The 17,837-nt window shown below is 34.8% G+C and overlaps 1 protein-coding gene and 1 long non-coding RNA gene across 7 annotated transcripts; both read left to right on the forward strand.

The window, feature by feature from the left end:
- Nucleotides 1-8,611: 8,611 nt before the first annotated feature.
- LOC109187966 lies at nt 8,612-9,006 on the forward strand. Its single transcript, XR_002055338.1, has 2 exons — nt 8,612-8,740; nt 8,857-9,006. It is a non-coding gene; the product is annotated as an uncharacterized LOC109187966 (long non-coding RNA).
- A 1,037-nt stretch (nt 9,007-10,043) lies between these two features.
- On the forward strand, nt 10,044-15,768 carry LOC109187961. Of its 6 annotated transcripts, XM_019338407.1 has the most exons (11): nt 10,610-10,624; nt 10,715-10,804; nt 11,059-11,096; nt 11,332-11,456; nt 12,123-12,940; nt 13,132-14,405; nt 14,653-14,732; nt 14,852-14,947; nt 15,027-15,100; nt 15,249-15,378; nt 15,495-15,768. In XM_019338407.1, exons 4-11 carry the CDS (start codon nt 11,355-11,357, stop codon nt 15,576-15,578), a joined length of 2,658 nt encoding a protein of 885 aa, XP_019193952.1. In that variant the 5' UTR covers nt 10,610-10,624; nt 10,715-10,804; nt 11,059-11,096; nt 11,332-11,354; the 3' UTR covers nt 15,579-15,768. The 6 variants fall into 6 exon arrangements, with proteins under 6 accessions (XP_019193947.1, XP_019193949.1, XP_019193953.1 ...); XM_019338402.1 differs by lacking the exons at nt 10,610-10,624; nt 11,059-11,096 and adding an exon at nt 10,044-10,200; XM_019338404.1 differs by lacking the exon at nt 10,610-10,624 and adding an exon at nt 10,061-10,200 and having other exon boundaries at nt 10,715-11,096.
- The last annotated feature ends 2,069 nt before the right edge of the window (nt 15,769-17,837 follow it).

Raw genomic sequence — 17,837 nt, forward strand, 5'->3', positions numbered from 1 at the left:
TTTTTAAAACTAAATTATTAAGAAATTTATATCTAAAATAAATTCTTTAATAATAATTAAATAAAAAATTATATATATAATATATCATTTTTTGTGTTTCCAAACACACCCTAGCTAAATGAAAATGATTGAACTTTTAAGTTATTTTACTTGCACCAATTACTTACACTTTAAACACATATTACTTACACACTAACAATACATCTCTAACAAATCATGCACTTTCAAGTTTGAAGTCATCTCACCCCGCTCGTGCATTAGTGTGAAGAGGTTTATTGATTTGATAGTGGGTAGGTATACTACCTTCTTTATAGAACTCAGCTTAATTGTTCAGTAAACATTATTTGAAAGAAAAGAGGTCAAGATTTGAACATCGATAACGACAATGTGAGGATTATGCTTAAAATGAGCAAATTTTTTATGCACACATTGGCATCATCCTCCCAATTACTCTATCAAATCCGAGTGTAGCGGACCCTTGGGGTTGATGATTCAACAAATTAGCTCTTCTCATATCTCAAACGCCTAGCCCTCCATATTTCTTCAGTCTACAGATTTTGTCCAAGTAATCCATGTGAATATGTGATGCTTCCTCGTACCATTAATTCCCCCCCAAATAAATCCATGAATACACCGTCACATGCATGCACAATGACTAAGAATACTAGTAATAACTCTTATTCTGTTATTATCTATTTACAAATTATTAATGAGAAAGACAATTAATAAAAATTAAATTAAATAAAAGACTAATCAACCAACTAGAACAAACAAGGGAAATCAAAGAGAAAAAAATAAAGAGCAAACAACCAATGACAAAAGATCAGAGTACTTAATTAACTTATCTCCAAAGGGCTTCATTGACACCAAATAATAAATGTCATAGTACAATTGAATACACCTATAATATTTTATGCTAATATATTTCTCAAGAGTAATAATAATTAACTCTATGTTGATTAATTAAAATCACTTCTAAAGTAAAACTTTTAGAATTGAATTAATGATTTATGAGTTCTATTTAATGATTTGATTCGAATAAAGATCATTTTTGTTTTTGGAAAGAGAATAAAGATCATTTATGTCATTTTATATATCGATCTTTAAAATTGCATGTTACTCATTCCAATCATGTGGTGAACTAAACATAGAAATGATATCTCTATCTCTTCTCCCAAATACATATCTATCTCAAATACATATATGCATCAATTACTAATCCAAAGATAATAAAAAACAAAAAATACAATCGAATCAAAGAATAAACAGTTGCATTGATCATGCGGTCAAATAAAGAAATTAATCATAACATCTCGTCTAAACATTGAGACCCAAAAAAAAATGATGACACAATGGAAAGAATAAAAATGAAGAACCCTCTTTGGTTACACACACAAACAAATACTAGTAAGAGTTTTAAATTTAAATTTCTTTTTCCATATTTAAAAGAAATAAAACGTTTATTACAAGAACTCATCATGTCTCTACTACTTTTATTTTTTAAACAAAAAGAACAAGAAATTAGGAAGTAGGGACTGTGAAATTATAAAAACCATCTCTCTTATTTTAGAATCTATAAAGTTGACGATTAAGAACTACCTCAATAATAACAATTAAAAGGTAATAAAAGGTAGCTATAAAAAAATATTGAGTAAACTATTAGGGTATGTTTGGTTAATGGTGAGATGGAAAAGTTTTTCCATAGAAAATTATTTTCTGGAGGTGATAGGGTTAATATGTTGCTACCAGTAATATGGGTCAGATCGTATGGGGTCCTAATATAGTGTGACAGTAGCCTAAGTATTGAGCTTGGATATTCGATGTGGGGTTAGAGAGTTCCGAGCTGATAAGTGATAGGTGAAAATATCAAAAGCCCCCTCGCTCAATTATAAATGTGGTATTTATAGGGAATAGAAATGGACACATGCTAGGCTCTCGGCATGCCTGCCACGTGTCGCGCATGTGGCAAGCTCGGGAGTAGCGCCTCGCCGGCTACATGGGCTTAGATTCCTGATCGCCCACTAGGATGGAGCTGGATTAAGGCGAAGTGATGCGTTAACTGGCCTTGTTCGGGACGATCGTTCCGACCAGAACTGATCGAGGTCGGTTCTTGAGTAGCGAAGCGCTCGGTTACCACATTTAGGTCGGCAAGTTCGAGTTTATGGTCGGTCCAGGTCGGGAATGATCCCTCTCGGTGAGCCGACCGGATACCGAGCAGGTGTATGGAACGTAAAGGGGATCTATACAATGGGAGCATTATTCCCTATCAAGAGAAAAATAGTTATTTTTTGGTGTTTGGTTCATGGAATTCATTTTCCAAATTCCTCACATTTGATGGAAACAAAATCCTTGGTAGGACATGAGATTTTGTTTTTCATGGAAGTTGGGAAGAAAAAATTAATGAGGTGGCTTGACAACTTTACCCTTGTTGTTCTTTCTTTGATTATTATTACTTTTATTGTTTTGTAGGGGCATATAGGTCATTATACTCGTTATTCCTTACAATTCCAACTTCAACCAAACAATGAAAGCAATAGTCCCAGTAATTTTTTCACCAACCAAACAATGAAATTCATCTTCCTAATAATTGTTTTTCCATGAAATTTCAATTTCATTTTCCCTAAAATATTTTCTGCAAACCAAACAGACCCTTATAGTAAAATTGAAGGACTAAAAAAAGTCTATTATTGTTGTTGTTGTTGTTGTTGTTGTTGTTGTTGTTATTATTATTATTATTATTATTATTATTATTATTATTATTATTATCATTATTATTAATAAGAATTAAGAATTTGGAGAAAAGATAACATTTGTTGGAATGGTGGAGTGAATGTTATAATCGTTTTAGTAATGGTTATGATGATGTTGGACACTTTCACTTTTGCAGTTAGTGTATAAATAACAATTAGTTTGGGTTAAGGTCCTTATTACATGTCAAATCATTGTCTGGCCGGTAATGACCATATTGGTGGTGTCGCTATTTCTCCTTGATTTCGGGGTCGCCATGCATTAAAACAATTCTTTATTAATAATAAATAAATAAATAAACTTAATTAATGGGGGTCAAAGTAGATAGAGAAGTCCACGTATAGGTAAACTATACCAATTTTTTTTTTTTTTTTTTTTTAAATCAATGGGGTTATATTTATAAGTAATTCAAAATTGAGTCAGGTGGGATATCATCCCAATACATAGTCATATCATGATTAAAAGTCTCAGCTGCTAATATATGCGTTAAATAATTTTGCGATCTATGAACAAAAATAACTGAGCAAGACGTAAACATAGCCATAGTAGTCCTACAGTCATCAAGGACATAACCAAAGTAGGATCTAGGTTGGATTGTTGAAGTAGCCAAATATGCCTGAAGTGTCTGGCAATCTGTGAACAACTCAACTGACAGTTCGCCACGTGCCCTGAGCCATGATAAAACTTCCTTGCACGCAAGCGCCTCGGCCATAAGCGGTGAGATACAGTTTCGTAAGGGCGCGACATAGGCTGAGACGTATCCGCCATACGCATCGAACAACATCGCTCCAACTGTGGCGGTCTTCAAGAGAGGCCGAAACCCGGCGTCGACGGAACACCGCATCCGCGGTACTGCTTCCATTCCAGCCGTGGCAATGGGAGACGTTGGCTGCGCTGGTTGTATCTCGGCAGTTGGGGCAGCGTGCTGCTCTGCCGGCAGCGGCAGCAGGTCGGCAGAGGCGAGACCGGCCGGGTGTGAGGGGGCAGCCGAGTGTACCTGCTGCCATGCATGTACGGACGCCACGACAGTCGCGATAATCTTCTTCGGTCTTGGCAGACATGCATTCCAAACGGCATCGTTCCGGGCTCTCCAAATATTGTATAATATTCCAGCTGCAAACAATATCCCACCCTAAACCATTCTTGGAAAATATTCGTTACAAAATGGGGGAATGGAAGGTTAGATTGATCCCAAATAGACCTAGCATAGTCACACAATACTAAGGCATGCATTGTGTTTTCATCCATAACGCCACACATGGCACAAGTTGGGCTAATATCCACCATCTTTATAAGCAAATTGGTGGTAGTAGGGAGAATATCACCTATAGCTCTCCATAGAAAGGTCTTCCATTTAGGGGATTTTCAAATTCCATAGGGTTCGCCACTTATCAAAACCAGTATTATTCTCATAAGTTCCCACCATTAGCCTGTACCCATTCTTTACTGAATAGCATTCATTTGTGTCCCCATACCAATACCATATATCCTCATATCCTGGTGAGACTAGAATCTTTAAAATTCTTGGTATCATTTGGGTGGAAAATATCTGTTAAATGTGGGGATCCCATGTACCAGTGTTTTGATCAATCAATCCCACAACTTTTGCACCAGCTAGCTGAGGTAGCATCTCCGTTTGGACCATTGGTTCCAACTCATCCTGAAGCCAGAGATGTTCCCATATTAAGGTAGACTTTCCATCCCCAATACGACGTCTTACTCCGCTTGTTATTAATGTTTTGGCAGCTATAATACTTCGCCAGCAATAACCGGGATTATTTCCAATACCTGCTTCATAAAATGAACTTTTAGGATAGTATCTGGCTTTGTATACTCGAGAGACAAGTGACTCAGCTTTGGTCAACAACCTCCATGCCTGTTTACCCAACATTGCCAAATTAAATGCTTTCAGATCCTTGAAACCCAGGCCTCCATACTGCTTAGGGATACACAACTTATCCCATGCCTTCCAGTGAATACCACGGTCAGTCCATGAGCCCCACCAATAGCGATTCATTGTCTGTTCAATAGCTGTACACACAGATATAGGCAACAAAAAGACACTCATTGAAAAGGTAGGCATAACTTGAGCCACACTTTTCAATAAGACTTCATTTCCTGCATATGAGAGAAATTTCTTACTTCACGACCCAATCCTCTATTGGATTTTGTCTTCAATATATGCAAAGGCCGCCTTCTTATTTCTCCCCACAAACGGTGGCAATCCCAGATATTTGCCAAAATTAGGGGCCTGGTTTACCAATTTAATACATTCAGAATTTAAAAACTTGAGTAATGGTGGTGTCGTTATTTCTCCTTGGCCATTGAGACGAAGCCGACTGGCCTTCTATTTTTTTTTTAATTTTCTTTTAAATTATTTTAATTAACTATTTTATTTTAAAAATTATTTTTAAAATCGGTAACCGTCACCACGTCAGCATACTTTCAGAGTTTCAGGTAAACGGGTTATTTTAGGTCTAATTACATGAATTTGTGTTATTTAAGGACTTAATTTTATTTATTTTTAGTTCGATGGCTTAATTGCAGTTTGATGTGCACTTGAGTGGTCTATTATTATTATTATTATTATTATTATTATTATTATTATTATTATTATTATTATTATTATTATTATTATTATTATTATTGTTATTATTATTATTATTATTATTATTATTATTATTATTATTATTATTATTTAATTCCCAAAATGATCATCGGGCTATGACCTTTTCTTAAATTGGTTCCTTGGCTTTTAATTGCACCCAAAGTGGTCTTCCGACTATTGAATTTTAAGCCAAAATGGTCATCCGTTAGTTTTACCGTGAAGTAGGTGTTAAAATGAAAATCCCGGTCGGAGATTCTGAGCTTATGGAGGAAGCAATGTTAGTCAAAATTGTTATATTATTATTATTATTATTATTATTATTATTATTAATTTTACGGTTTGCAATGTTATTATTAATTTTGATCGCAGAATGAGGAGAGCAAAAAACATAATTTGAATAAAAACATGCGCAGCAGGAAAGGGAGTTGCATATTCATTAAATTGGAGAGCAAAACTTGTATTACCTGTTTTACCATTCATTTTAACACATACTTCACGCCAAAGCTACCCGAGACCATTTTGGCTTAAAATTCAATAGTTGGGGGACCACTTTGGTTGCAATTAAAAGTCAATGAACCAATTTAAGAAAAGGCTATAGTCATATGACTATTTTGGGAATTAATTCTTAGGGTGTGTTTGGTTGATGGGTTTTGCCCATAGGAATGGGTATGAAAGTGATTGTTATTGTTTAGTTGATAGGTTTTTAGAACACTACTATGGGTTTCGAATACTCCATCAATTGAAAAACTCATACCCAAATAAAATAAGGGTTTCATTCTCAAGCACTACTATTAGTAATCATTCCCCATTCCACCCTACTATCAAACATGTTAAATACTTTACCGAAACTTATTACCGTTCTCTACCCATTTCTAATACTTCTATTCCTATCTACCAAATAATATAATTTGAATTTCTACTTTATTCCCACGAAATTACAATTTCTTTCTTATCTAATTCATTCTTTCCAACCAAACGTCATATTAGTGGTTAATGTAGGTGTAAGAGTTTTACACTATAGTTTGCTTCAATAATTGAATTGATTTTATCTAAAAACATTATGTGTATGAATCCATTTATATCCCTGATTTTTTTTCATAAATTTTGTGCGAATATATGTGTACATCAAGTTTAAAATGTTGTACATTCTTTTTTTTTTTTTTTTTTTTTTTTTTTTGGGAACAAAAGGAAAGGCGAAGCCCCGGAGATACAAAAACAAAAAATAGTCACCGTCACCGCGGGCACTAGGCACCCAAAAATATCATTGTGGATAAGCAAATCCAAATTCATATGAGGGCAACACGGGTGCAACACCAAGTCAGGATCCAAGTCACGGTTCTTCGCGAGCCAATCGGGTTGTACATTGTATTTTAACTTGATAAAATTGTCACCATTCTTTTATAACTTTATTAATTATATTTTCTATTAAAACTAGTTAAGGAATAATCTGGGGGTGTGGTTGAGTGGAAATGACTCATCCATTCTTAACTAAAGGTTAAGAGTTCAATCGTTGACTTTGGGTATAGAGCAACCTGGTCAGTTATCCCATCCAAAAGAGGTGCCTACAATTCAGCGAGAGTAGTTAAGGAATATTTTATTAATGAAATTAAAATTAAATAAAGCAAATATTATGACAATGTAATTAATCACGACATATTTATTAGCCATTATATTAATTTTATCCTAAATTTATTGACTTACATATTTGAATACCTTTTCATTTTTATTATAAACAAAAAATAATACTCCGGTATAATAATAATTAATTTATGATATTTATTAAATTGTATCTTTTTAAATTATTAATTTTCACATATATAGTTTTGAAGTGTTAAAAAAAATATTTTAAAAGTATTTTTATTAATAAATATTTTTATTTTTATTAATAATGTTAACGGATTTTAATATTGAGCTCAAATCTACACGCATAAAATGCCTAGTCCAATTAACAAGAGACTATACATACCATAAATAGAGAAAGATGATACCATTTTTTCTTTATTTATTGATGAAAAATTATCAAATATTCCTTTGAACTTTAAACGAAATACTAATTAAGTGCCTAAATTTTCAAAAGTTACAATTAAATACATTAACTTCTCAATTTAATTCAATTAAACCAATTAGCCGGTTAAGTAACTGGTAAAAAAAATTGACGTGACACTATTTATTCAAATAAATTAATTTAAATTTATAAAAAAATCACAGAAAGAGAAGTTGTCCATGACTTCTTCATCCAGTTGAATGGCTGACTACTCCATCCACTGGACTATCTTATTTTTTTTCTTTTTAATTATTTTTTTGAAAAAAAAAATCCACATCATCGTATATTATTAACTATTACATGGAGTTTACTAGCCAATGGGCATAATTGCATCAATTTAACAAGCTATCAACTCAATTGAATCAGTAGTTGATGTGTTTAATTTCAACTTTTTAAAATTCATAATCTTAATTACTTTTTCGTATAAAGTTTGAGACTTATTTGATCCTATTTTCAATAATTGATAGTGCCTAGGAGTAAGGACCTAGGCGAAGAAGCCAAGAAACATATGAGAGGTTCATATTGGACTCGGAAAGGGCCAAAGATGATGGGAGAGGTTAACTCGCATGGGCAGTTGGTCATAGAGGTGAAAGTTTGGAAGAATGACCAGGGATTGAATCTCACCAGCGGCAGTGTGTGAGCTACCTCTCGAAGTGATGGGGGTTCCTTGTGCGCAGTGAGCAAAGGTCTAGCCTTTATGGTTAACAATTTGTTTTGAAAAAATTGTACGGCAAAGATACACCAAAATGTAGTGAAATGGAAAAAGCAGTAATGGATGTCACGCATAAGTTGTATGAGGTATACAGTGCATTCTATGCTAAACCAAATGCAACTACAAGTCAAAGTGGTGGTGGATGTGAGAGTGTAATTCAATCTTGTGTAACTAGTGAATTGGTTTTAAATGTTGGTGATGTCGCACCTGTTGAGAGTATTTTTAACACGTATGCCACCGATATGATTTGTGAAAAAGGAGATGTGCAACAAATATCAAATGAGTTGGATATATACTAGATGGAAAAGATTGAAAGGCCAACTCCTAATAGATTGGGTATGCAATTTGATATTTTGTCATGGTGGAGGAAAGAAAGTATGAAATTCCCAATCTTGTCACAAATGGCACGTGATGTTCTTGCAATTCCAGTTTCTAGTGTTGCATCAGAGTCTGCTTTTAGCACTTCAGGCCGTATTTTTAGACCAATATCAGAGTTCTTTGACACCGTATATGGTAGAGGCATTGATTTTGACACAAGATTGGTTGCGGTCTTCACTCCAATCTGATGCAACAGTAAGCCTGGCTCAGATATTAGAAGAAACTCAGTTTATGGATATGCTTGCAGAAGGTAAGTGACAATTCTATATTTTATTATGAATTTATGTATAATATATACTATATTAGTTTATGCTTCAATATTTTATTACTTTAACTTATTTTTGAACCTTTTGTTTTGTTGTACAGAGATTCGCAAATCAGCAGGGCAACTTCATATTGATCCGTGATGATGGATGAACAACTTAACAACATATGAGTTTGGAATTTGGATTGCTATGTTGATTGTGTTTGAATTGTTATGTTGGTATCTAATATTTAGATATTAGACTTTGGATTTGGGTTATTTGATGTTTTATGTTTGTAATCTTTAAACATTGGATTTGGAGTTTGAATTATGTGATCCTTCATGTTTGTAATGTTTGAACTTTGAACTTTGGATTCTAAGTATGTGATGTTTTGGTAATTAGATTGCTATTAGTATGTGATGTTAGTATTTAGTAGTATGTTTAAACTTTAAATTGCTATTTAATTGTTATATAAAGTTTAGATTTTAGATGTGGATTATGTGAATTGGTATTGTTTGGTAGTATGTTTGGAAAATTAGAAAATGTTGAAATTTGGGGATCGTAAAGTCTTAGAATCCGAACCGAAGACCAAACCGATTGAAACCGAACCGAAACGAACTATAATGTTAAGCCGAATGGCTTAACTTTTCTAAAACCGAAAACCGAACCGAAGACCGAAGTGCCCAGCCCTAGTTGGCGCACCCCCAACATTGCTCGGTTTCTTGTGGAATGTGTGACTAGTGTAAGGTCGTTGCGAATTAGGAATGGTAACGGGACGAGACCGGGAAGTATACTCCCCGTCTTCAGTTAACTTATTGTCAAAAAATATAACATATTATCAACACAATAATTTTTTTTTGGGGTTAAATCCAAACTTAAAGAAGGTAGTCCCATCAATACTGGTAAATTATTATGTGGACTAGAGTCTAAAAATACACAATTTACATACTGAATGTTCATAATTGTACATACTAAATGTTCACAATTCAATATATAAATTATGTATTTTAGACCAACCTGGGTCTATGGTATAACTGTTGTATATTGATAGGAGGTCACCTCATAAATTGCCTACTTGCCCAACCTACATTCTTGTTTTATCTTTGGGGGGTACAGGAGTTTTGGGCTTCAATGTTTAATGTAAGCCCACTTATAAATAGACTTATAGACATTATTGTGGGAGTCTTTTGCATGAAGCCCAACAGAAGTTGCAGTGTATGGAGTGGCCCAAATTGAATGAAGCTGATACGACGCCGTATCTTGCATAGCAAACATATACCTGCAGAATTTAGCCCTAGTACGATTGGAAACATATATAGCTGAAGAATTTTAGCTGATTTAATCACCGATCAAAACTCCGTCAAATCGTCGTTTTAGAATATGGGAAAGAGAAAAGAGCGCCGGCTCGCCGCCATGAGCGCCTCCAGTCGCAGAGTAAAGCTTGACCTCTTCGCGGAACCCTCTGGTACGCTAATTTCATAAGGATTAGCATATATGACTGTAATGATAATTTTGATAAAGTGGAGCTTCTGCGTGTTAGTTTTTTTAGTTGGTTCATTATCCGATGTTATTCAACCAAAAGCCCTGTTTTGATGTTGGATAAAAATTGTCAACTTCATGAAACAAATATGATGAGATTTTGTTTAATATTGAATCATGTTTAAAAAAAAAAAATCATTGTTATTTTTACCAAATTAGGTTGTTCTAGCATTATAAGATATATCTACGCATTTCAATGCTGGTTCTCCCGAGATAAAACTCAGAAGAAGTTATTTTTGTTGCTAAAGGTGAAGATTCATTACTGTTCTGATCCGCATGATTTTTGCTTATTTTTTATGGTGTAGATGTAGATTCCCATCTGTTGCTTTAATTAAAAAAAAATGATGAAGGTTTTCAATATTTGCTGCTAATCCAGAATTGTTATTCACACATTAATATGATCAATGGGTGGTGATGTGCAATTGGATATTATTTTGTAGGAGATTTGGGTGGCTCTTCTCAAGATGGAGTTGGAGGGGATGAAGCTTCCAAAAATCAAGCTGAGCTACCCAATTCACCATCATCTTCAGGTGGGTTCTGTGAGTTTTCTTCAAAAGGACATCTTTGTAGAGAAGACATGATGTGACCGCATAATATTGGTGGAAATTATTGATTTTCTTTGTACAAGACATGTTGTTTGTTCCACAAAAGATTATGTTTTCAGTCTGTAACCAGGCTGTGGTATTGGGAACTTTCAATTGGCCATCAGTATACATCAAGGCCCTGCCACAGTGAATATTGAATAACTTCTTACCTTTCATGTCCTTCTATGGCGGCATCAAAGGCTTGTGGAGATAAAATGAAGAGTATTTTCTCCTCTCGGTTCGTATGTTTCTGGCCTTATTTGTTTAATGACTTACTGACAGTCTCAGACTTCTTACAGGTGGTTGTGCTAAGGAGATATACACTACATATAAATATACATATTATCAAAAAATTTGATAATTTTTTATTCCATTTTTGGTTATTGTTCCCAAAACTTTTGCGTATGTACATTTTGGTTGTTGTTGTTAGTTGCCTTGACTAGTTATTTGACATGTTCTTATTTTGCATATAGGTCTTCAACAAGAGAATCCTCTAATGTTGCTTGGGCAGTATAGTGATGATGAGTTGGATGAGGGTTCAAGTGAAGGACCTATACGTGCTGGCTCAGAGGACTCCTCAGTTGCCCATGATGACCAGGTAAAATAGACAAGTAGTCTATGCTGTAGTAGTTGTTCACTGAACGGAGCAGAGACAGACTGATTGTGAGGTTGTCATAGGTGCTAGTCCTTTCATATTCTATTTCATATGAGGGGCATAAGGCATTGATGGGAGTACTTTTTAGTGGGTGAATGGATTGGGACTTCATTTCATTACTCACTTGAGATTTTTGTTTCCGATCCTACTATAATACTATTCCAAGTAGGGTGGTATCGACCTATCTGGGCAGGTGGATTGCCTATACTGTCCTTTATCAAAAAGGAGAGATAAAGATAGGGAGGAAGATATGGAAAAGGGAAGTACCCTGAATCTCATTGGGAATTAATGGGCTTGCTATTTTCCCAGTACTAAACATCCTTACAAGGCTTAGCTTTTTACTCTTATATAAATGCAATTATGCATGCTTTAGAATGTCTTGCTCTACTTGAACTTAAGAATGGAAAGCTACTTGTCTGTCTGATATTACCAAATCTATAATAAAGGTTTCCAAGGTATGTATTAACTTCCAGCATTTTCTTCTTCGGTGTACATAATAATTGCAGTTAAGTGTGATGTGCTTTTATAGGATGCTTTCTGATTGTCAATGAATCTATGGAATATTGTAGAGTTCAGTTAAGAATTTAATTTTCCATCATCGTTGCTTAGGGAAAAGTAGCTTCTACAGAAGACAAGAATGATGCTAAGGGTGTGATTGGCTCTGATACTGCCAAGGTTGAAGATGAAGCAAAAGAAAATGGCTCTGCTTCAGAGAACTTTATGCAGAGACCGGAAGAGGATGAGCATAAAGGAAATGATGCTATATACTCAGTTGAAAAGTTAAAAGAAAAGGATGTGATGAGTCAAAATACTACTCTTGGAGCATTTGATGCGCAAGTTGGTGGTGATGTAATTTCGGGCTGGAAGGTTGTTTTTCATGAAGAGAGCAATCAATACTATTATTGGAATGTTTCAACAGGAGAAACATCATGGGAAGTGCCCAGCGCTTTGATTCCAACATCTGAATTGGGGAATGAAGAGAAAGCTACTGATGGTGTTGATGTGGAGGGTTCCATGCAGAGAACATATGAATCTCATACAAATTTGAATGTAAAACCGGGAGATTCTAACCCTGGAGAGACAGGTGATGACTCTAATGATAATAATGAATGCAAGATGGAAATGTTCAATGATGGATTTAAATGCAATGCTCAGCCAGAGAAAGGAGTGGATGATGATGCCAAGCTGAGTGACACGAAGAAAATGTCTGGGCAACTTGATTCCCGTCATGATATTTCTTCTCCTGTGGGTTGTTCTTCCAAGCTATCAGGGGACATTCTTTTGGCTCATTTAAGTGAATCATGTGAAGATGTTGAGAAGCACAGAGATGTGGTGACTGCTGGAGAATTTGATATTGAGGCTGACTTTTCGTCTCACCTTGTGGTATATTGCGAATCTCTATTAGAGAAATTGAAGGTCATGCAAGGGTATGATATTAGGCTTTATCTACATTTTTGTTTTTGTTTGTTTGTTTGTTTTATTTATTTATTTATTTTATTTTTATTTTTTTTTGCATCTTCATATTTTCTTCAAATGCCCATGAAACTATGAAAGCTTTCCATGTAGATCTTGTTCATTTAGTTGTGTAGTAATTTTTGCCCTCATCAAAATGTTTCAGGTCTGAAAAAAGTTTGCAAAAACATGATCAAATATCAAAGTATGTGCTAGAAGTTGATATCAGACTCGCTGATATTAGATCTTTAGCATGTAATGGATTGTCCTTGCTTCCATTCTGGGTGCACTCTGAAAAACAACTTAAACTACTAGAAGCAGCCATAAATGAAGTTTGTGAGCAGTCTAATTCCTTACGTGGCCATGACGTTGAGGCTTTACATACTTCACAACATGAGATTACTGATGACACCAAAGTGGATGCAAATGAAAAGATTGCCATCCACCATTGTGCTGCTGAGTACACTGGAAGTCCAGGGACCAGGAAAGATGCCCATGTTGAACCTTACCATGATGGTGCTTCTACAAATTCTGGGAGCAATACAATTGAAGAAGGTGAAGTAGTTGAACTTGCAGAGCATGAAGAGTTTGCTCCTAAAACAGTGCTTCTTCCTGCAGAAGAAGTTGACATGGATGTGGATATGGAAGTTGAAGATGTAGGACCTCCATGTGGTTCAAAAGTTGGGGATGCATCAGTTGGCCAATATCATCTTGTGCCAGAGAAGGATATGGTGCCAGCCCTATCAGCAAATGAGGGATCTTCATTGCCAGAGAACACATCTAATGTTCCACCACCTCCCCCTGATGAAGATTGGGTCCCTCCACCACCTCCTGATGATGAGCCTTTTCCTCCGCCACCACCTGATGAGCCACCCGAAACAACATATTCTCAGCCTTCTGATTTGCCATCAGTACAACCTTTTCCTTACACTTTATCATATCCAGTTTCTGGTTATGAATACTATGGCCAAATTAACAATGTTCCTCCCAATAGTAACTTGTACTCACATGCTGAGGGTCAGATAACTGTTTCACATCAACAGCTGTATTATGAAGCAGTACCGAATCTGTACAGTTCTGATCCAATGGCAGTTAATGCTGTTAATCCTGGTGCCTATTATGGTTTTCAAGGCGGAGCAGCACACCATGTTCCTTTAGTGGCTGCAGATTCATCTGTGCTTCCTAGTGGATCTATTAATGGAAAAGCTATTTCTGGTCAAATTGGATCATTTGGCACACTTACTGAAGTGAGCTCTGTTTTGCCAATTCAAAACACACCCAATGGTGGTGTTGATGTTGGGAGTTCAGGGGTATCTTTAGGTTTTCCTTCTCAAACATCCTTGCAAGGCACAGACACTATCTTGCCTCCAGAGAACACTTTGGTCGCATCCACTTCTTCTGCTACTTCTACAGCAACAGCTTCTAATGTTCCATCTAAAGGTAAGTTGTAATATTCATAGTAACTGGTGGATGCACTTTTTCAAATGTAGTTATTTTAAATAGCACACTTCAGTTTTCAAAAAAAAAATAAATAAATAAATAAAATGAGAGCACACTTCAATATCTAATATCTTTTTTAAAAAATTTTGCTTACCATTCATTAATATGAAGCCTCCCTAGTGCTGTGTGTAATTGGAGCTTATTCAAAAGATGTTCTGACATGATTTCCCTCCTATTTCTTTTCCAGTTGCTCGTAAAAAGAAGGGCACTGTTGCTGTAGGCTCGACATTAAGGTCAAATAAAAAAGTCTCCAATTTGGTTGACAAGGTTATATCACATATCCTTTCAATATTTTTCTTATATTTGGGGAGCTTGTTCATAATAATAATATAAATGTATTTTGTCTCTTCAGACAATTAGTTGTATTTCTTGTGCTTTTTTTTTAGTGGAAGGCTGCAAAAGAAGAGCTGCATGCAGAAGAAGAAGAGGAACGTGCAAGTGCATATGAAATATTAGAGAAGAAACGTCAACGAGAAATTGAGGTATTTCAAGACTCAAATGCTGTGTTGCAGATTAAGTGTGTTTTTCTGGATCTGTAACTTTTTTCCTTTTCTGTTACAGGAATGGCGTGCACAGCAGATAGCCAGTGGAGAGGCTAAAGATAATGCTAACTTTCAGCCACTGGGTGGTGATTGGTATGTCATGTTTACTTTGTGACCTAACCATACCCATGAAAATTTAAGTGATGTGATCCCCCGCTATCCTAGCCCTTAGGTATGCTGTTTTTTAAGGTATTAGACATAGTAAATTAAAGTTTCCTTGTACATTTATCTGACTTGACAGGCGAGAGCGTGTAAAACGAAGAAGAGCTGAAAAGATGAAAGAGACTGAAAAGAAGCCCACTGATGGTACTGAAGAAAATCAACAGCCTGATCTTAATGCGTTATCAATAGGTCTTCCATCTGGATGGCAGGTAAGTTAGCACATATCACTGACTGACGTATGCGTATGCATCTCCTGGATGATTGGTTTTATTTATTTATAGTGCGAGTTTGTGTATGGTCTTCAATCCTTGTGTTTTAATTCCAGGCATACTGGGATGAGTCGTCGAAACAGGTGTATTATGGAAATGCTGCAACATCGGAAACAACCTGGACTAGACCAACAACTTGAGAAATGTGTTGTCATTTTTGGTTTTGGTTGATGCATTATGTGTGTTCTTGTATTGTAAATATCAGATAATGTTACATTCATGCAACTTCCAAGTTTGATTTGATTATAACCTTTCTTTCAAGTCCCAACTTCATCTACTCTCCTTTTTTCCATTGCCTAATTTTGAGTTAATAAGGCTGAGTAGTGGTCATGGTCTTTGTACTTCTAAAAATTTTGATATCATTTTAATTAGAATTAATTTCACTTTTGATCCAACGACTTTTGAGTTTCTATCATTTTTGGTGCATACTTTTGTTATTTTTATTAGTTTTGGTCCTTTCGGCCAAATTGACTGTGAAATATTGCCGAATTTTATATTTTTAAGAGTAAAATCGTCATTCCAAGGAAACATCTTTAATATCTAAATATTTATAGGTGTTGATTGCATCGACGGACAAATCCTTCTTTTTCTCTTAATATGATTTTTCTTTTGTTTAGATATTGAAGATCTTTCTTTGAGATGACGATTTTACCGTTAAAATATAAAATTTTGCGACATTCCACTGTCAATTTGGTTATAATGACCAAAATTGATAAAAATAACAAAGTTAGGCACCAAAATTTAAAATTGTGCACCAAAAATGATAAGACCTCAAAAGTTGTGGGAACAAATGTAAAATTAATTCTTTTTATTATGAACAATTCAATTTGTAGTAAAGCAAAATATTATTTATTTATAAAGTATTTTTTTTTTTGAAACAAAAACAGAACTAGATTTCATTATCAACAAACAAAATGTTTACAAGAAACGAGGAGGAACATCAAACCAAGCAATATGCTCCGTCAAAGAACCATATTGCCTAGTTAGCAGATGGGCTACCTGGTTCGCTGAATGTTTAACCAAAGAGAACTGCAAATCATCTAAGGAAGTTGCAAAACAAGTATGACGTAAAAAACACAAAAAAAAACAAAAACAAAAACAAAAACAAAAACAAAAACAAAAACAAAACAAAACGAACAAAGAATCGGAGCGCTAGCGTGCGCGGTTTGTGCAAGCCACGCACGCCATCCAATCCTCTCATTTTCTTTTCTTTCTTTTGACAAGTCCCACAAAAAATTAAATTTGCCTACATATGAAAATGTCCTAAGATACCAAAATAGCCTAGCAAGAAAAGCACAAGATCCATCATTCATGAAAATATATTTATGCCACAAGAAAACACAAACACAATGTGCCATCCATCCAAATTACTTTTGCCTCTTTTGTATATCTTGGCCAAGAAAACTACTTTTGCCTCTTGTATATCTTGGCCAAGAATGATTTTAACACTGCTTATACTGCTGCACTTGGTTCGAACTCACAACTTTTCATAGGAGAGAGCAACTTGGTGTCACTAGACTACAAAGTCATTGGCGGATTAAATCAATTTAAATATCTCATACATTTAAAACTTTTTGGGAGATTTATTTTTGTTCTTGAAAAGAAAAAACTTGATGAAGGTGGATATATGTTGAGTCAAAAATAATTTTTTTTTTTTGAAAGTTTCAAATTTTGTATGAAATGAAATTATCAACAAATTTAAAGTTCAAATATAAATTTGACAAGAGCATCTCCCATAGCAATGATTTTTTTTTTTTTTTTGTGGTACGTCAATTTATATCGTGGACTCTGGTTCAGTACACAGTATTTGACTTCATAATGTACAGAATTCATGTTCATAATTTACAGAATTTATGTTTATAATACACATACATATAAATACGATATAATGAAGACACATAAACACATAATATAATACACAGAACTCATGTTCATAATATACCGAATTCAGGTTCATTACATCATGTTTATGTGTATGTGTATTATGAATATAAATTCATGAACATGAATTCTGTACATTAGGAAGTCAAATTATGTGTATTGGACGAGGGTCCACAATGCACTGTGGACATCCACGATATAACAATTAGTTTTTGGGATACCAATTAGGAGAGAGATGAGGGAAAGAGAAGAAGGAAAAAGAGAAGGAAAAAAAAAGCATGATTGATGCAAAAAAACAAAAAAGAAAAACAAACAAACAAACCAAAAACTGGACGCGCTAGCGTGCACGGTCTGTGCAAAACACGCACGACATCCCATCCTCTCCTTTCCATTTTCTCTCTCCTTACAGGTCTCACAAAAAAAAAAAAAAAAAAAAAAAAAAAAAACCAAATTCTCTCTCAAATACTATTTACTAAACTAATGAGCTAAGTCCGTGCAGATTTCGTGTTGAAAACTTA

Source organism: Ipomoea nil, unplaced genomic scaffold, assembly GCF_001879475.1.
Source record: "Ipomoea nil cultivar Tokyo-kokei standard unplaced genomic scaffold, Asagao_1.1 scaffold1421, whole genome shotgun sequence".
Taxonomy (NCBI): domain Eukaryota; kingdom Viridiplantae; phylum Streptophyta; class Magnoliopsida; order Solanales; family Convolvulaceae; genus Ipomoea; species Ipomoea nil.